The sequence below is a fragment of the Carcharodon carcharias genome, chromosome 2, assembly GCF_017639515.1.
Source record: "Carcharodon carcharias isolate sCarCar2 chromosome 2, sCarCar2.pri, whole genome shotgun sequence".
Lineage (NCBI taxonomy): Eukaryota > Metazoa > Chordata > Chondrichthyes > Lamniformes > Lamnidae > Carcharodon > Carcharodon carcharias.
Window position 1 is genome coordinate 218,860,180 of NC_054468.1, and position 20,893 is coordinate 218,881,072.

At 46.3% G+C, this 20,893-nt stretch overlaps 1 protein-coding gene and 1 pseudogene across 1 annotated transcript in view; both read right to left on the reverse strand.

Annotated features, from left to right (window-relative positions):
- The window catches only part of LOC121288797 (inactive phospholipase D5-like), a 112,431-nt gene that overhangs the window by 10,131 nt on the left and 81,407 nt on the right, over nucleotides 1-20,893 (reverse strand). The window contains exon 12 of the mRNA XM_041207528.1: nucleotides 20,363-20,462. Within this exon, the coding sequence (XP_041063462.1) occupies nucleotides 20,363-20,462 (100 nt within the window). The remainder of the gene's footprint in view (nucleotides 1-20,362; nucleotides 20,463-20,893) is intronic.
- On the reverse strand, nucleotides 13,717-14,086 carry LOC121272827 (annotated as a pseudogene).

Sequence of the window (20,893 nt, forward strand, 5' to 3'; positions counted from 1 at the left end):
GACCCAGTGGCACTATTTGAAAGAAGAGCAGTGGAGTTCTCCCCAGTGTCCTGGCCAATATTCACTCCCTCATTACAACAGTAACTATAATTCAAAAGTACTTCATTGGCTGTAAAGTGCTTTGAAACATCCAGTGGTCATGAAAAGCTCTATAAAAATAGGAGTCTTTCTCAGTCAACACCATTAAAACAGATTATCTGGCCACTCTAACGGTGCTATTTGTGGGATCTTACATTTGTCATATGAGACCAAATTGGCAGCCACATTTGCTACAACAGTAACTACACTTCTAAAGTACTTCATTAGCTGTACAGTGCTTTGGGGCATCTTGAGGTCATGAAAAGGGCTATCTAAATACTATCTTTTCTTTCCATAGCCTTATAATGTAATTAGTATGTACCTCTGTAACTCAGTGGCTGCTGTTATTTCTTACCTACAATGCTAGTATGCCCTCTGAGAAGCTGTCTTACCATAGTTCGTTAAACAGTGTCACACCGCAATCTCACTGTTTGAGAGTTCTTTACAATGCCCAAGCTTGCAATGAAAATACAAGTTTTTAAAGTAACTAATTGAATTTAATTCAATTCTAGGATTAGTGGTTGAAGAAGAAACTATGTCAACATTCAGAATCAGAGTAGATAGATGAAGCAAAAGGTGTTGAAGAGATAAAGTGGAAAAACGTAATTAGAACTATATACTCATGTATAGAGTAAAAGCCAAATGAGTGACCTGTTTCTATGTATTTTACATATATATTTATACATAGCAATCCTCTTTCATGTCTATGGCCATGTAATCAAACCAGATTGTAACTTTGACAATTCTCACTTCCTTCTAATATATTTGACCTGTGGGGATATGAATGATCAGAGTATTTGAACTTTAGAAACATTTATCAAGCTAAGCTGTAAGCAAGAAACAACTTTAGTAAAAGTCATAATAAATCTTAATGCATTGTATCACACATCTCATTAATAGCTACCTTACTGACAGCAGATTACAAACCAGGCAGAGTAGTGAGACAAAAGCAAAATACAGCAGATGCTGGAAATCTGAAACAAAAACAAAAAATAGCTGGAAAAACTCAGCAGGTCTGACAGCATCTGCAGAGAGGAATACAGTTAACGTTTCGAGTCTGTATGACTCTTCATCAGAACTGAGGGAATATAGAAATGAGGTGAAATATAAGCTGGTTGAGAGGGGTGGGACAGGTAGAGCTGGGTAGAGGGCCAGTGATAGGTGGAGGCAAAGGAGAGCTTGCCAAAGGTGTCATAGACAAAAGGACAAAGGGGTGTTAACGGTGGTGATATTAGATAAGAAATGTGCTAATGGTGACATTAAGGGTAGAAAGCAGGACGAGCAAGGTACAGATAGCCCTAGTGGGGGTGGGGTGGGGGGTAGAGATCGAAATAAGCTAAAAGGTGGAGATGAAACAATGAATGGAAATACATTTAAAAATAATGGAAATAGATGGGAAAAGAAAAATATATTTAAAAAATATAAATTATTGGAAAAAGGAGGATCGGAAAGGAGGTGGGTATGGAGGAGAGAGTTCATGATCTGAAGTTGTTGAACTCAATGTTAAGTCCAGAAGGCTGCAAAGTGCCTAATCGGAAGATGAGGTGCTGTTCCTTCAGTTTGTGTTGAGCTTCACTGGAACATTGCAGCAGGCCAAGGACGGACATGTGGGCATGAGAGCAGGTTGGAGTGTTGAAATGGCAAGCGACAGGGAGGTCTGGGTCATGCTTGCGGATAGACTGAAGGTGTTCCACAAAGCAGTCACCCATTCTGCATTTGGTCTCTCCAGTGTAGAGGAGACTAAAAGGGAAGTGCAAGTGAAGTGCTGCTTCACTTGAAAGGAGTGTTTGGGCCCTTGGACAGTGAAGACAGCGGAAGTAAAGGGGCAGGTGTTGCACCTTCTATGGTTGCATGGGAAGGTGCCATGGGAGCGGGTTGAGGTGTTGGGGGTGATGGAGGAGTGGACCAGGGTGTCCAGGGGGGAATGATCCCTGCGGAATGCCGCCAGGGGGAAGATGTGTTTGGTGGTGGCATCATGCTGGAGTTGGCGGAAATGGTGGAGGATGATCCTTTGAATGTGGAGGCTGGTGGGGTGATAGGTGAGGATAAGGGGGAACCCTATCAAGGTTCTGGGAGGGAGAGGAAGGAGTGAGGGTGGATGCGCAGGAGATGGGCCAGACACGGTTGAGGGCCCTGTCAACCACCATGGGTGGAAAACCTTGGTTAAGGAAGAAGGAAGACATGTCAGAGGAACTGGTTTAGAAAGTGGCATCATCAGAACAGATGCAACGGAGGCGAAGGAACTGAGAGAATGGGATGGAGTCCTTAAAGGAAGCGGGGTGTGAAGAGCTGTAGTCGAGGTAGCTGTGGGAGTTGGTAAGCTTGTAATGAATATTGGTGGACAGTCTATCACCAGAAATTGAGACAGAGGGGTCAAGGAAAGGAAGGGAAGTGTCAGAGATGGACCATGTGAAAATGATGGAAGGCTGGAAATTGGAAGCAAAATTAATAAATTTTTTAAATTAGTAGTGGGACTATGGGTTAAGTCCTTTCACATGTCCCATGGATTGAATTTTGATTCTTGCCACTGAGTTGCAGAAGAGTTTTACATTAGGCTGGATTACACACTGAGGATGGGCTCCCCATACCGGAGTGTAAATTTTGGGGGCGAGCCCACGTCCACTTGGCAGGTGCACCCTGCTTTAAGTTTTCGGGTGATGGTCCTTTAATTAGTATGAGATGGATCTTCAATGATTTTGCGCAAAGGCACTCCATTCCGCCCATTATCACCAGTGCCATTGATGAGGCACTGGGAAGTAACCATGAAACGGCATCCCAGTAGTAATCAATGACTTAGTCGAGGAAACTGGAGGGTGGGAATTGATGTTTTGCGCCAAGAAATTTGGGGTTGCCTTGATACAAATTCATTCTAAATAAAGTTTTAAAGTACTTCCAGGTAAGGACACTCATTGAAACACTCATTTGCCCCAAATGGCACAAACACTAGTGCAACACTCCCTCAGTACTGCACTAAAATATCAGCCTGGATTACATTGCCAGATCTCAGGTGTCAGCCTTGAACCCATCACACTCTGGCTTAAAGCCAAAAAAAGTGTCACCAATGAGCCAAGGCTCATGGTATTTACCTTTGACTGGCTGATTGCCAGGGCCAGGTTCCAGAAGCCCTAAAATTATTGCCTCGATACCCTTATAAACATCAATCCCATTCCTAATCTGACATTTTTCCAGCTCTTCTCCTTTGGTTCAGTTTAAGAACATGAGCAATATGATAAAGCCATCAAGGGTTAACTTTACAGAAGTGAAAAAGAAAAGCAACGTGGAATTAAAATTCATTAGGGTTTGTGGCTGCAATGTTTGTATGACTGACATAGGATCCAGATGCAATTATCAAGTACAACACTCATTGGTCACTGGCGTAGAACAGCCTACCCAGCAGTCCTAAAACAACAAGCAACACTTTTTAAATGATTTTTTTGAGGGATCGGGAAGAACATTTAATGCTCCATCTGGTCCACTCAGTTCCCTCTCTGTGGAATGTTTCCCACCACCACCCCACCCTCCCACCACCTTCAAAGTTGCATATCTTGCTCGGCTCTTAGGAGGAACTGCCTCAATCATACCCAAATCCCTGGCAGCCTGCCTCACCCTCCGTCACAATGAGTAAGTTGCCTGTCAGTGCTAGTTCACCACTGGAAGCTCACTGGGGTCACTCAAATGACACCTGGCCACAAAAGTGGTTCCAGACTCTCACGGGTTCCACCTGGATTTTCAACATTAGACTTCTGTTCAACGGTCATGGTCACATGAAAATCCACCCCACTGAAAGCCCACCCACTCACCGCCACTGCCATGCTCAATGGAACATCAGCTATTTATTACATTACAGGTACCCTTTGTTACCTGTAAATTTGCAGGTACTGGGCCCCAATGTATAGGGCTTCAGTGCTCCTAATCGCTAATTCCTAGCCAGAAGAGCATGGGTGAAAGGTTCACTACAGGAATTGCAGGATATTCATAGAATTGTTACAGTGCAGAAGGAGGCCATTCAGCCCATTGTGTCTGCACCAGCTCTCCGAATGAGCATGACTCATTGCCATTCTCCTGCCTTTTCCCCGTAACCCTGATCATTGTTTCTATTTAAATAATCAGTTAATGCCCTCTTGAATGCCTCGACTGAAACTGCCTCCACCACACTTCCAAGCTGTGCATTCCAGACCTGAACCACTCGCTGTGTGAAAAAGTTTCTTCTCATATCGCATTTGCTTCTTTCGCAAATCACTTTAAATCGGTGCCCTCTCGTTCTCGATCCTTTTACTTGCGGGAACAGCTTCACCCTAATTATTCTGTCCAGCCCATTCATGATTGTGAACACCTGCATCAAATCTCCTCTCAGCCGTCTCCTCTCCAAGGAGAACAGTCCCAACTTCTCCATTCTATCTTCATAACTGAAATTTCACATCCCTGGAACCATTTTCGTTAACCGCTGCTGCACTCTCTCCAATGCATTTACATCCTTCCTAAAGTGTGGTGCCCAAAACTGTAGACAATACGCCAGCTGAGGTCTAACTCATGTCCTATACAAGTTCAGCATAACCTCCTTCATTTTGTGTTCTGTGCCGGTATCAATAAAGCCTAGGATACTGTATGCTTTATTAACTGCTCTCTCCACCTGTCCTGCCACCTTTAATGACTTATGCACATATACACACAGGGCCCTCTGCTCCTGCACACCTTTTAGAGTTGTACCCCTTATTTAATATGGTCTCTCCATGTTCTTCCTATCAAAATTAATCACCTCACACTTCTCCACATTGAATTTCATCTGCTATCTGCCCAATCCACCAACTTGTCTACATCCTTTTGAAGTTCTATACTGTCCTCCTCACAGTTTACAATGCTTCCAAGTTTTGTATCATCTGCAAATTTTGAAATTGCCTCCTGCACACCAAGATCTAGATCATTAATATATATCATGAAAAGCAAGGGTCCCAATACCGACCCCTGGGGAACTCCAATACAAATTTTCCTCCAGCCCGAAAAATATCCATTAACCATTACTCACTGTTTCCTATTACTCAGGCAATTTTGTATCCACTTTGATGCTGTCTCTTTTATTCCATGAACTATAGCTTTTCTCATAGATCAGTTGTGTGGCACAGCACTGTATTGAATGCCTTTTGGAAGTCCATATACATCACAACAACAGCATTACCCTCATCAACCCTCTCTGTTAACTCGTCAAAAAAACTCCAGCAAGTTAGTTCATGCGACTATTAATTCTATCCCGAATAACTGTTTCTAGAAGCTTCCACAACAGTGAAATTAAACTGACTGGCCTGTAATTGCTGGGCTTATCCTTACAACCTTTTATGAACAAGGGCATAATGTTTGCAATTCTCCAGTCCTCTGGCACCTCCCCTGAGTCTAGAGAAGTCTGAAAAATTATGGCCAGTGCCCCTGCAATTTCCACACTCACTTCCTTCAATATCCTTGGATGTATCTCATCCAGTCTTAGTACCATGTCAACTTTAAGTACCGATGGTTTATCCAATACTTCCTCCTTATCAATTTTGAACCAGCATATAGAAGACCTTGGGATTCCCTTTTATGTTGGCTGCCAGTCTTTTCTCATAATCCCTCTTCGCTTCTCGTATTTGCTTCTTCACCTCCCCTCTGAACCTTCTGTATTCAGCTTGGTTCTCAATTGTATTTTCTACCCAACACCTGTCCTAAGCAGACCTTTTCTTCTTTATCTTGATTTCTATCTCCTTTTTCATCCAGGGAGCTCCAGATTTTTTTGCCCTACCTTTCCCTTTTGATGGAATATATCTTGATGGTGCCCAAACCATTTCTTCTTTGAAGGTAGCCCATTGTTCAGCTAGAGTTTTTCCCTGCCAACCTTTGGTTCCAGTCTATCCGGCCCAGCTCCTTTCTTGCCCCACTGAAGTCAGCTCTCCCCCAGTTAATTATTCTTACTCTAGATTGCCCATCGTCCTTTTCTACCATCATCCCAAACCTTACGATACAATGATCACAGTCTCCTAAGCGTTCCCCCACTGATACTTGACCCACCTCATTTCCAAGAATCAGATCTAGCAGTGCCTCCTTTCTTGTTGGATTGGACACAAACTGCTGTAGAAAATTCTCCTGAACACAATCTAGGAACACTTGCCCCTCTCCACCCTTTACACTACCACTGTCCCAGTCTACATTCGAGTAATTAAAGTACCTCATTATAACTACTCTATCATGTTTGCATCTCTCTGTAATCTCGCTGCAGATTCGTTCCTCTACATCCTTCTCACTAGTTGGCAGTCTATAAACTACACCAAGCAATGTAATTGCACCCTTTTTGTTCCTTAGCCCTAGCTAAGTTGATTCTGTCCTTGAACAGTCTGGGACATCCTCTTTCTCCAGCACTGCAATGTTCTCCTTAACCAATACGGCCACCTTTTTCTATCTCTTCTGAACACCTTGTACCCAGGAATATCTAACACCCAGTCCTGACCTTCCTTGAGCCGGGTCTCTGTTATCGCCACATCATCATATTTCCGCAAGGCAATCTGCGCCTGTAACTCACCAAACTTCTTTACTATACTCCGTGTATTCACATACATGCATAGTAACCCTGATTTAGAGTTTATTACTTTCTCTCTTACTCCAACTCTACCTATTAATTTAGTATTCTCTATTCTAGCGCTATCTCCCAGTCTCTCCCAGTATTTTGTGGACCTTGGTGTTACTCGCTAATATTCTCTCCTGGTTCCCACACTCTTGCCGAGTTAGTTTAAAGCCCTCCCAACAGCACTAGCAAAATGCCCCGCAAGGAGCTCAGTCCTGGCTCTGTTCAGATGCAACCCACCCGGCTTGTACAGGTGCCATCTCCCCCAGATCCAGTCCCAGTGTTCCAGGAATCTAAAGCCCTCCCTCCTGCACCATCTTTCCAGCCACGCATTCATCTGCCTTATCCACTTATTTCTGTATTCACTTGCATATGGCACTGGGAGTAATCTGGAGATTACTACTTTTGAGGTCCTGCCTGTGAATTTTCTACCTAGCTTCCTAAATTCTATCTGGAGGACCACGTCTCCCTTCCTACCTAAAGTATTGGTACCAATGTGGGCTATGACCTCCAGCTGTTCACTCTACCCCAGAAGAAAGATTTTCTCCAATTCATCAAGGCATCCTCGATAAATGGAAGAGGCATTGCAGTAGTTATAACTACCCCCAAGCTAACAAGCAGGTCGCCCTCTGCAATAGAAGGAACTATCAGAAAGAATGGTCATAGGCTGTTAGGTAATGGAATAATTAAGCCACAAGCACTTAGGCAATTCCCATTGGCTTGGTTAGGCTTGAATGATGTTACAATAAAGACTCATACATTTCAAAAGAATGGTTTTGTAGATGGCTGCTGTCTTATTTCATAGAAACATAGAAAAGAGGAGTAGCTCATTCGGCCCTTTGAGCCTGCTCCGCCATTCAATATGATCATGGCTGATCCTCTATCTCAACGTCATACTCAGCGCTCTCCCCATACTCCTTGATGCCATTAGAGTCCAGGAATCTATTTTCTTCTTAAACATATTCAGTGACTTGGCCTCCACAGCCCTGTGGTAGAGAATTCCATAGATTCACCACCCTCTGAGTGAAGAAGTTGCTCCTCATCTCAGTCATAAATGGCCTACTCTGTATCTTGAGACTGTGGCCCACTGTTCTAGACCCCTCCCGCACGCCCCCCCCCAACCACCACCGCACACCCCCCCCACCCCACCCCCCCACCCCCCCCGCCCCCACAAACCCACCCAGCCAGAGGAAATACCATCCCTGCGTCCAATCTGTCCATCCCTGTCAAAATTTTATACGTTTCAATGAGATCTCCTCTCATTCTTCTGAACTCCAGTGAATAGAGGCCTAGTCAGCCCAATCTCTCATCCCTGTCATCCCAGGAATCAATCTGGTGAACCTTCGCTGCACTCCCGCTATTTCAAGTATATCCAACATCAGATCTATGCAGTAGTTGTTGACAAATGGGACCCACTGAGGGTGATCAATCAAAAACTACTTTAGTTATTGGAATTGGTCCCTATTAGTCCATCATTGTGTCAGCCGAATGCTTTAATGGCTGAACGATATTTGAAACCCTTCAATGAGACATGGAAAGGTCTCCCTGGTAAACAGGACTTTGTTTTACACAAACGGCATCCCTGGTTTTGCCAGTAAGTTTTTGCTGTGTAATTACAAGGGCTTCAGGAGCCATCCGGCAGGTTGAAGCAAGTGATGCTCTATTTATAGTGCAGAACCAGGTCCAATTGGACATTGAACATAGCATCATTCGATCAGTGTGAGAAGTTTTCTCTAATCCATCGCTGTTATTCACACCTCCCCGAATATTTGAGCAGAATACGTGATCCACTCCAAAGAAAATTAAAAATGGAAGTCGGATTATTGACCTGGGAATTTTAAAAGTCCATGGGCGGAATTTTCTGCTCTGGAGACTAAATGCAGTGGCAGGCGGGAAAGTCGGAATGTCTCCCGTTTGCCGGTGGGGCGGATTGCCGTGCCAGATTGTGCGCTTTTCACCTCATTATTTACGCATAAGCTAAGCAGCTTGTTGCATCTCGTGGTGAAGCAGGCTGGGGTTCTATCTACCCTGCTATTACCTCATCAGGTCAAAGTTCCGGGCGTCATCTCGAAGTGGCGCCCACACACACACGTTCACTCTCTGCAGCCTAGGACTTGTTGTGGCGAGTGATGGCCCCAAGAAGAAACAAGTCCTCGGTCCCCAAGTTCAGTGACAGGTGCCTGGAGAGACTCCTCCAGACAGTGCAGGACCGGCAGGAGGTCCGCTACCCCCATAAAGGAAGCTGGAGTTCCACCAACCCCACCACGCAGGCTTGGGAGGAGGTTGCAAGGGTGATCAGCCGCTGTGGACCTCAGGAGAAAGACTGCCCTCCAGTGCCAAGAAAAGATGAGCGATCTCATCCGCTCCTCCAGGATAAGTCAACCTCCTCCTCACTCTCAACTCACACTCTCATGAGCCAAGCAGGCACTTGGAGGGTTACCGTCCACAGGGATCTCTCACACTACCAGCAGAAGGGGCATCACCACTGAATCTCTCTCACACACATCAACATTTTCATCTCTTGTGACGTCCCACACAAGTCGTGTCTTCAGCTCTTACACGGGTCCACTCGGCACACACTGAAGGCATGCACGCTTATCATCTGCTCTTGCATCCGTCCTCATCACAACTTATCCATCTGTCTTATTTGAAGGACAAGATCACCCACAACAAGAGGGAGAGATCCCAGAACCGGGGGGGACGAGGTGCCAGAGCTCAGGCCCTTTGGAGGAGCAGGCGACAGAGGACAGGGACTATTCCTGCACCAAAGGCGAGATCGGCATCTCCCAACAAGCCAGCGAGAGTCTACCTAGTCGGCAATACCCACCTGCTGATACTGGGAGGAAATTTCCGGTCCCTCTGCAGCGGGTTTAATGGCCCACGGTGGTGGTGGGGGGCTGGGGGAGGGGTGGTGGTGGAAAAATTGGTTTCCCACCAATGTAAAATGAGGGCAGGGAGTTGCTTTCCTGTCCGCCACAGTGGCTCCCCATTCCCACCAGAACATCAGCCACGTGGATCTTCTCTGTGCAGCAGTGGCCTGGAGGTGGTTGGTCTCGGCACAGCAATTTCTTCCAGGGTTTGGATCTTCAAGCAGCAGGTGGGCAGCTGCAGGAGGTACTGATGGTCTGTGCTGGGGTTGGGTGAGGGGGGGGGGGGGGGGGGGGGGAGGTGGGGAATGAAGAGGTGGCGGGGGGAGGGGGGCACATGTGCAGGTCCAGAGGGTGGGTGGGGGAGGTTGGGGTGGTAGGAGAAAGGGAGAGATTCTGCAGGGGTGGTGGAATGGGTGAGTTGGTATGGAGCAGGAGGGTGGGAAGGGTGGTGCAGGAATGTGGGTGGAGGTGTGCAGGGCCATGGGGGTTGTGCAGGTGATAATGGGCATGCGGGGCGTGTTGAGGTGTGGACAGGCACAGGGGCAGAGGGGAAAGGGATTCAGAGGGAAGGGTCAGTGGGGTCAATGGAAGAGTCCTGGGGGGGGCACACTGAGGGTACTAGTGATAGGACGGAATGATGATGATTAAAGGGGGCAATGGGAGAGCCAGTAGGGTGGGAGGGTGAGGGTTCAGCAATGGCAGTTGAAAGGGCGCTGAGGGTTGTTGGTGGGGATACGAAAGCTAATAAGGATTTGGGGGGGGGGGTGGGCATGTCCGTTGCAACAGGGATGAGCTGTTCAGGAGGATAGAGGGCTTCAACATTAATCTGCAAGGGATGGAAAGTGATCGGGGAGGGTTGAAGGATGACCTTGGGGAGGTCAAAAGTGATTTCTGAGCAGGTGGGGGGTTCAAGGGTTATGGTGGGGGGGGGGGCGGGTGCAGGGTGGGGAGGTGTGGGTGATGGGAGGAAGGGAAAAGGTATTAGACTCTACCTTGAAGGTGACAACAACAAAGCTACTCGCAACTATGCAGAGCCTTGTGGTGGAGATCTCGAGATGCTGCATGAGAGTTGGGTCATCGGGGGTGGTCGGAGATGCAGGTCATCTCAACTGGACAACTGAAGGGGAACCTGCAGCATGTAGTACTTACAATGCTAGGGCATTGCAATAGATGAGATGTGAAGGACAAAGGCTCAGTGTGTGTGTGGGGGTCTCCTTGCACATGGCTCACAAGGGCCCTGGTGAATACCTTTGCCTCTCTGCAAATTCCTGATTCTGGGGGACACTATAGCAAATAAACCACATTAGACATGATTAAAGTGAAAGTGGACTATGTTTACAAAAGTGTCATAAGATTAACCATCATAGTGCACCCGTGCAACCACACGTGAAATCAAAACTTTTCTTTCCCTGCTATTTCTTCCAAGTGCTCCCCCAACATCTGCAGCAGGGGTGGAGGCAGCCTGCTGAGCAGCTGGCCCTGTTGCCTTAGATGACCTTGGCAGCCGTTCTCTTGAAGACCCAAGGCCTGGAGGGCCCCAGCTTACTTTGGCAGTCCTGCTGTGGGACAGCTGCCCTCTCTGCAGTCACAGAGGATGACGTTGAAGGTGTCACAGGCAGAGGGGATTTGGAAGGGCCTGACTCCCACCGAGAGTCCTGAGGGGAGGTCTCAGGGGTGTCCAACTGCCGCTCCTCCTCTCTTTGGGTGCCCGAGGGCCCCTACCTGACTCGTTGAGGGGATGGGGCACCTGGAGGAAGGTGCCCCACCTCCCTCTCACATAGCCACAAAGCTCACCCATGGCTACAGTGATGGAGTGCAGGTCTGCGCGCATCTCTGGCAGAATCTGCTGGACGAGGTTCTCCATGGAGTTCACCACCCTTCCCATGGAGACCCCCATGGTGCACAGGTTGGCACCACTTCATCAGCCAGCAGGCGGACAGACTCCTCCACTTCACATTCCGCTCTGTTGAGGGCCTCTGACTTCTCTGCCTGATGTTCCCTGTCTCTTGCTGCCTCTCCAGCCTCTCTTGGAAGGCCAATTCCAGAGGATTGCCATTGGGCGCGAGCCTTGCAGAGGCCTCTTCCCCAGCACTCCTCCAAGCCCCAGTACTGGATTAGTATTCCAGAGACCCAGAGTAATACTCTGGGGACCCGGGCTCGAATCGCACCACAGCAGATGGTGAAATATTAATTCAATAAAAATCTGGAATTAAAAGTCTGATGGCAGCCATGGATCCATTGCTGATTGTCATAAAAATCCATCTGGTTCACTAATGTCCCTTTAGAGAAGGAAATCTGCCATCCTAATATAAAAACAAAAAAACTGCGGATGCTGGAAATCCAAAACAAAAACAGAATTACCTGGAAAAACTCAGCAGGTCTGGCAGCATCGGCGGAGAAGAAAAGAGTTGACGTTTCGAGTCCTCATGACCCTTCGACAGAACTTGAGTTCGAGTCCAGGAAAGAGCTGAAATATAAGCTGGTTTAAGGTGTGTGTGTGGGGGGCGGAGAGATAGAGGTGGAGGGGGGGGGGTGTGGTTGTAGGGCAAACCCTGCCGTCCTTATTTGGTCTGGCCTACATGTGACTCCAGACCCACAGCATTTTAGTTGACTCTTAAAAAATGCCCTATGAACAAGGGCAATTCAGGATGGGCAATAAATGCTGGCAATGCCCACAGCCCATGAACGAATAAAAAAAGCCCATCTCTCCATCTCCGCAGACTCTGACCCGCTCCTCTCCTACCAGCTGGGCTGCCCACTCCTCGAAGTCATTGAGGCCTTTGAAGTATGGCCGGACCCTCACCCATCTTCTCCCTCTCTTTCCTATTATGGTTTAACTTATCCTGCACAAAGAGACTAGATGGGGTTGAGAACAGTTGGGTTTCAGGCAATAACCCACTGGATGCAGTGCTCCCAGGGTACCTCACACAAACCTGCACAATCTGCTTTCGGTGATCAGCTGCACGTTGAGAGAGCGAAAGCCTTTTCTATTGATAAATCAGAGTGGCTACAACCAGGCAGCTCTTAACGCCATGTGTGTGCAGTCGATGACACTGCAAATCCCACTGCTCTGGCAGCCTGGCTGGCTTCATCCAGGGAGAACTAGACATCATTGCGTACATTACTGAATAGGGCATCAGTGACCTCTTGTCTGCATTTATAAGTGGAGGATTGTGATATTCTGCAGAAGTCCCCAGTGGAGCCCTAGAACGAGTCACCCACAAAAAAGTCAAGTGCAATGGTCACCTTTAGAACCAGTGACAATGGATGGCCTCCCTGTCCGTGCGGCATCAGATCCTCCTGAAGAATGAATCAAACGTGGGCCACCACATCCCTTGATAGGTGAAAGCATCTCCAGCACTGTCTCTTGCTATTCTGTAAGTGTGAGAGGCATCTTCAGCACACGCTGGGTCGTGACAAACATCTCCATGGAAGTGGTGTCTCCTCCTCAGCTTGTGGGTCTTCATGGGGCCCCGCTGGCCCATGTTCCTCAGGGTGAGGCTCTTCCCTTTGCTCTGCCTGATGGCGATGAGCCTCCCTTTTCCTCCTCAGTTGCATGAGAGCCATGAAGGAGGCAGGTTGCCAGCTGCCTACGTTCTGCACTCCTCTTCCTGTCTGTGGAAGAATTGAGCATGAGTGAACATCACCCTGCGATGATCAACATCCATCGACAAGCCAGGGAGTCATTGTAAAGCCCTTGGGCTGCCCTCATTCCAGACATTCTATCCCCAGATCCTCCCTTGCAACTGTAGCACAGCCTTACGGATCCCTGGTAGCTGAGTTTCTCCACCATTCCCCTTGCCCAACCACCACCACCCCCGCCCCCACCGCACCCTTTGCCATGCTCCCCCCAAGCTAATGATTATAAAGGCCTTTTCTTCCCCCTTCATCAATCTTGGTTTTCACCGCAATTGCTGGGAAAAAAATGAGAAATCAAATTACTCTTCGCTTGAAAATCATTCAATTAAAAAAACCCCACAAAAATACCTTCCATCCATTTGAGAAGTAATTTAAATGTTGCTGGAGTTGCAATATGTTGAGATTGCCTGTAGCCCAGTCGTCTTTTTTTTTATGGTATATATAGAACAAAACTTAAGATGTAAACAAAGTTCAAACAGGTCCATTGCAGCGGCAGTGTGAGTTCCGGTCCCCCTCATTATTTCTGCTGCATGACAATGTGTACACTCAACCTACGAAGTTGATCACCACTAGATGAAGGATGGTGCTGGCAAAGAGGAAGTCTGCAAATGCTCACTCAGGTGAGATGCCAATGAAATCTCCTTTGTTCTGAGCGTTAATCTGTATCTGCAAGCAAACTGCCAGCACAAAGACCCCCCACACAGGCGATGAATCCGGACAGGAAGGAGATGAAGGGGAAAGTACCGACCAGGGCGTAAAAAAGGAACTGAGCTACTCCGCTCAGCGCCATGTCCAGCAGGTACAAGTCCAGCAGGTACAAGTCCAGCAGGTACAAGTCCAGCAGCTTCAGCCGGAGCGCAGACCCCATCACGTATTCCTGAGAGAAGCAGCTGAGCACTGACAACATCCGAACCATTATTACATCATTACAGGGAGGCCGAGCCAGGTCTGTTTTCACCTCTAGAGCTCCACTTCAATAGGCATTTGAGTCTTCCTAGCATGCCTCAGCTGAGCCTTGTTCTCCATGTCCTGAAATGGTAATTGTTAGGGTGCCCTTTCAATTGGCCCTAGAGTGCAGAAGTCGACTCCTCCCACAAGTCCTGAGGTCTCTCCCCGAGTGATTTGTTTTCCAAGGTTATTTTTCAACTACGTCATTGCATCGGTTGTCAAATGGTGTTGCTCCGCTTCTACCTACTCCAACCAGCTTCCAACCCACTCCTGTCACCATCCAAGTCCCTCCTACCATCCTGGAAGAGCATCATGTGCAGTTTCCCTCCATCCAATCACTCTTCTGCCTCCCCCTTTAAGCCTGAAGCCCATCATTATTCTACTAGATATCCCTGTCCTCACCCCCAAACCATTTTTTCTGGATGCCCCCATGTCAAACACACCTCTCCATATCGAGGCCCTGTACACAGTGACCTACCGGGCCCCCGCCCCCTGCAATGAAACCACCGAATGCCCCCCTCATAGTTACCAGTTCCCCATTTACAGGCTGTAGGTGCTTCCCCTGAGTTAGCTGTGGCTGTGCTATCTGCCACCCAGTACCAAGCCACCAACCCCTGGACCCAAATGTGAGAGAGACTGACCACACCCTGACCATCATGCCATGCATGACCGACAGAGCACAGATAGGCCCACCCCCTCCCTGGACTGGGACCAACAATGTGTGCCAGACATAGCCTTGTAGCATACCCCTGGACTGCCTTTACTTTCTGGCCCCGACTACGTGGTGCACATTGTTGCGGACTATCTCAGAGTTATCTCCTCTCTTCTTTTAAACCACCATTCACAGTCATGTGTCTCTGTCCGCCCCTTCTGTCAGAGGCTCCTTCCCACCCCCCAACTCCCCAACTTCCCTTCCCCCTGAGCAGCCTTGGCACGGATACAGAGCAGCCACAAGAGCAGCGCAGTGTAATGCAGACAAACGCTGTGCGTACAAACTTCAAAGTCGCGAGTGAAGTGCAGTCCGCCAGGTGCATGCCACTCATGTCTGGTCGTGAATCAGACCGGTCTAATTATCTACTGATGGGGCAATTAAATTAGGAGGGTGAGCGTGATTCCGGCGAGCTGGGTTTTTTAAGAGCATTCATGAGATGCAAAGGCGTTTTCTGACAGGACACAGCGGGAAGCCTGACAACCAAAGGGGAAAATTGCAAGCTAGTTTCCTGCCAGCGGAAAACTGACTTTTGGCCGCACTCCGAATTTTCTGTTCCTGCCCATCGCTGGCGGGACAGGAAAATCCCTCCCGCCCTACCTTTCTGGCGTCTGGAATGATATAGTTAAGGTTAAAAATTCTCCAAGGTAAATTTTCAGCTTCACCACCTTTTCTTTTAATTCATGCATGGGATGTGGGTGATGCTGGCTGGGCCTTTGTTCAGAGGGCATTTTTAAGAACCAACCACATTGCTGTGGGTCTGGAGTCACACGTAGGCCAGCAGATTTCCTTCCCTAAAGGGCATTTGTGTGCCAAATGGGTTTTTACGACAATGGTTTCATGGTCATCATTAGACTTTTAATTCTAGGTTTTTATTGAATTCAATACCACTACGCCATCACCTCCCCTCACCTGGATGGGGATCTCACATGGATCTTTCAAGTTAAAGCCAAGAGGCTCCACTTCAATACTAGCCCAGGTGGTGAAGATAAAAACTCATCCCGCTGTGGTCCCCCACAGCATAAGGAGCTGTAAGGAAAGAGCAGCCGTGTGATGAAAAGAACAACTACCCTTCAAATCTGAATGGGGCTCATTTGCATTATTTGCATAGCCGAGTTTCAATTAGAAGCTTTCCAATCAGCACTGCCAGCTTGATGGAGACAGGCTCCTCACTGCAGAAGGGAGATAAACCTTGAGTGAATACTGTACATCGACTGAAATGAAAGAATTAGAAAGAAACGGACTTGTCTATATAACACCTTTCACACCCACAAGACACCCCAAAGTGCCTCGCTGCCAAATTAAGTACTTTTGAACCACAGTCATTGTTGTAATACTGGAAACGTGGCAATCAATTAGGGCACAATTTGTTCCACAGACAGCAATGTGATAATGACCAGGTAATCTTGTTTTTTAGTGATGCTGTTTGAAGGATAAATATTGCCCAAAATTCTGGGGTTTAATTCCCTTTGAAATAGTGCCATGGGCCCTTTCACATCCGCCAAGGGGGCAGATGGGGCCTCAGTTTAACATCTCATCTGAAAGACCTCGTGTCCAACAGTGTAGCATGCCCTCAGTACTACACTGGGAGTGTCAGTCAACACTTTTGCTTTCAAGTCTCTGGAGTGGAACTTAAACCCAGAACCTCAGACTCCAAGGCGAGAGCGCTACCCATTGAGCCACAGCCAACACACAATGGGCTGAATGGCCTTTCCTCATTGCTATTTTACTAGGTTGGCACTGTGTCCCAGGGATACATAATTAACTGCCAAGCATTGAGCCAATCAATCGGGACATCAAGAAAGTCTTTGGGAAGAACGGAGTGTCACTGACCAGACTGCATGAAATTCATGACAGAAACCCTTGGTTGGAGCAACACCAATATAAAAGCAACTACAGTTCCTGGACAGTTATTGATTTGATCTTCCCAAATTTAATACACTATGGGGTTAACTTTAACTTTGTGCGATAGTGTCTAACAGGTGAAGTAAATGGAAATGAAAGTCAAGAGAGATGTAAGGCGAGCTGTTGATTTACTATCACCTGGTTAAACCAGCCCCCACAGTCACACGTCTCTTTCAGCCCTTTCCCTCCAAGGCTCCAGTCAACCATCCCCCGCCCCCAGTCAAGCATGTGCCTTGTGCCTCCCCCCCTGCAACTTCCTTTTCCGCTGGACTTGCCTGAGCAGCCTTGGCACAGAGACGGAGCAGCTGCAAGAGCAGCGCAGCGTAAGGTAGGCAAATACTGCACGTACAAACCTCAAAGTCACGAGTGAAGTGCAGTCCGCCAGGTGCATGCCACTCATATCTAGTTGTGAATCAAATTGGTCTAATTATTTGCTGACGGGGCAATTAAATTCAGAGAGTGAACGTCATTCCAGCAAGCTGGGTTTTTACATGAGCATTCAGGAGATGCAAAGGCATGCAAAGTTCTCTCCCCCATCCTGCAATTTGTCCAGCCACTATCTGGAGATCCTGATGACTTTTAACACAAGGACAAAATTCAGGATTTAAAAAAAATTTCTATTTCTAATGGTTCTAATCCATAAAGTAGGCTTTGTGGAGACCCATGCACACTGTGCAGGAGTTATTAAGTCCTGCTGCAGCTGTTTCAAGAGCTGCAGCAGCTGTTTTTAGTGCTTCCAATGAAAATAAACAGAAGAGGGACATTTGAGGAGGATAGTTTAAATCTATTGGACTAAAGGCTACTCATAGATAGAATTAGGCACTGCTAAATCTGGCTCCATTCTCTTGCTGACACCCTCATAGAATAAGTTTTTCATGGGTCTACAAGTCTATTGTCGGGATATGAAAGGTGGAATTTTCAGCATAAATGCCAGGAGCTGGTTCATGTTTGCGAGGCTTTCAGAATCCAAATTAAATGGGGGCCAATATAAAATCCATTCACATTGGCTCCCATCTCTGTCTAACAGAGCCAAATTGGAAACATATTGTTAGTGCTAAAATCAAATAATTCACTAGTTAGATTGAAGTTAGAATATAAATTAGGATTTTCCTGGGTGTACCCCCAAGTGCACTGGGAACAGCGATTATTGGGAAAAATGGCAGGTTGGAGCGCACTCTTGAAGAAAAGCAGCATACTTTCCTGTGTTTAAATGGAAGGAATAATGGTGCAGTTTTCTTTGCTAATGTGTCCTCTAATCCATCCAATATTTCAATTATTTGAGCCTATCCATTGTGACAGGGTGGAGAGCCAGGAAATCTCCCATTTTGCATCCAGATGTGGACATTTCCCTTATGGAGGGGGTACAGAAGAGATTCACAAAAACGATTCCGGCAGTGAGAAGCTTTAGTGATGAACATAGACTAGAGAAACGAAGGCTCTATTCCTTAGAACAGCAGAGGGCAAGAAAAGATCTGACAGAGGCATCAGAAATAATGAGGGGTTCAAAAGGTACATTGGAAAACAAAATCCTGTAGCCAGTGAGTCAGTAATTAGAGGGCATGCATTTAATATCATCCTTAAGAGAGCAAAAAGGATTTCTAAAGATGGTTATGGGGAAATGGATTGACAGTAAGTAAATAGCTTTTTCAAAGAGCTGACACAGGTGAGATGGGCTGAATGGCCTCCTTCAGTGCTGTCATATTCTATGGTTCTATGAATGAACTTCCAGTTTCTTGGTCTAGTAGTCACATATAGGCTTCATTGCACCAAATAAAAAATGGCAAAGAGAACTAGAAAAGCTAGTCAGATGTACCTTATACCATTTGCAGCTTCAGTGTTTTACTCAATCTTTTGGTGACCATAAGACTTATGTCGTAGACCTGTTTGGCAGCATGACACTTATTCTTGGATTACAGTCCAATCCCCTCCCAATTGTACTTAATGGGCATGGTCTTCCAGTGCCAGATTCCATCCTCTGCAGTTTGATAGTGATGAGATGAGATGAGCTATGAGATGAGACAATACTGTTAGTCTAGTAAAAGAGGATGACTTAAATCACGCACATGTTGTCCGTGCTTAAGACAACCCTCTTTGCCTGTACCAGAAGCAGATGAGCTGCTTTAGCAGTGTCATATTCTTCTACAGAATGACACAAAATGCCAACTAGAAACCTTTGTACAAAGCTTCTCCTTTCTGTGGATTTCTCCCTCCCAGTCTGTCAAACTCCATCTCGTATATACAGATATATAAATGCATCGTTTATTGATCTTGGGTTGCTGAACTACATATTGTCCATTAGTAGATAACATAATTTTCTAAGTCCTCACCAGGATCTAACCTGTAGCAAATTCTGCACTGCTTTGCTTGGTTCCACTACACTCCCTTATCAAGGTATTTAGTAAATAATCTTAATTGCCTTGATAGTGCTTCATCATAATAATGGAATAGGGAACTGTGTATCATTGAAAACTCAGTGAGTCTATTAGTATTTCAGCAAGGCTCAACATTAATCATCAAATCAGTGTTAGATTCAGCCCACTTTTTTGTCTTAAAAAGTCCCTCCTTCCAATCAGTCTCCATTCTGATAAAAACAAAAAAACTGCGGATGCTGGAAATCCAAAACAAAAACAGAATTACCTGGAAAAACTCAGCAGGTCTGGCAGCATCGGCGGAGAAGAAAAGAGTTGACGTTTCGAGTCCTCATGACCCTTCGACAGAACTTAGGGTCATGAGGACTCGAAACGTCAACTCTTTTCTGCTCCGCCGATGCTGCCAGACCTGCTGAGTTTTTCCAGGTAATTCTGTCTCCATTCTGGGTTGTGCATAGCTCATAGCACTGCAGCTCATAGCATTTGTAGCACTGCAGGAGATCCTGCTGACTTTGAATACAAAGACCAAATTCAGGGTTTAAATATGTTTTCTATTCCTAGCAGGTTTTTGCCCATAAACTGAGCCGTCATTGGAAAAACACACACATTGCTGCAACTCTTGAAAGCAGCTATTTTAAAACTTCCAATTAAAATCAACAGAAGAGTGATGTTGGGGGAGTATGATATGGCTGATTGAATAAAAGGCTGCAGCGAGAGATCAATGAGGGAAAATGTACCACCACTCACAGTCACACCAAAACCTGACTGGGGAAATTCAAGCAGGTGAGTTAGATGTGCATTTGGTAGGTGAGGACACGTTCAAATACTTTGAATTGGAAACGGAATTTAGGATTAATGTTCTTTCTTAGCTGAAAGTGATTGCAAGGACTGAGGCGAAGTGTGTTTTTTTGATGAGGGTTTTGATAGAAGTAGTTGTGAAAGGGTGTCAGTCATCTGTTTGATACGGTTCTGGGCCGCAAATTGTCTGACATTGCAGATGTTAGCCTGGAAGAAGACAAGGGGGCAAATGGCCTTTACTGCTACTGGTACTTCCATACCTATGGTGGAGATTGTCTGTAGATCTCCTTACAATGCATAAAGCATCTCTAAACTCAAGTCTGTGGAGACAGCCCTCCCCTATCATTGCCAAGTAGCTGCGCTTGGGTGTGTAGACACAGTTTGTATGTCTAATGTTTACTTTTTTAAAGCATAATCTGGCCTGGCTTGAGACCTAGAGAAAAGACACTGATCAGTTACTTACTGATATACGCTGCCTTGTCTGTCACCATATATTTGTTGCGGTTAACACTGGAAAACATAGCCTTCTCATCCCGTTCAGAAGCAGGAATTACAAAATATTTCTGCAAAAGATAAGCATATAACAAATTCTTGAAAAAAACCCATCAACACAACTTTGAATATAAAACTCAGCAGGTCTGACAACATCAGTAGAGAGAGAAACAAAATTGATGTTTCAAGTCTGTATGGCTGTTCTTCAAGCAGCAAGACCTGCTGAGTTTTTCCAGCATTTTCTGCTTTTGTTTCAGATTTCCAGATCTGCAGTATTTTGCTTTTATATTTGAATATAAAATGCTTTCCTATCCACTCAACGAGGAGAGAAAATTAAGCTGCTTAGTCTCCCTGAATACAAGTAAAATACCATCACCAACAAAATTACAGTAAGTGATGCTGAAGAATAACTAATAATTCACATAAATGCTGATTACTCACTTGAATGAATTATAGCTTAGCCATGCTGTTTATTCTCACAGTATCAATTACACTATTTTAA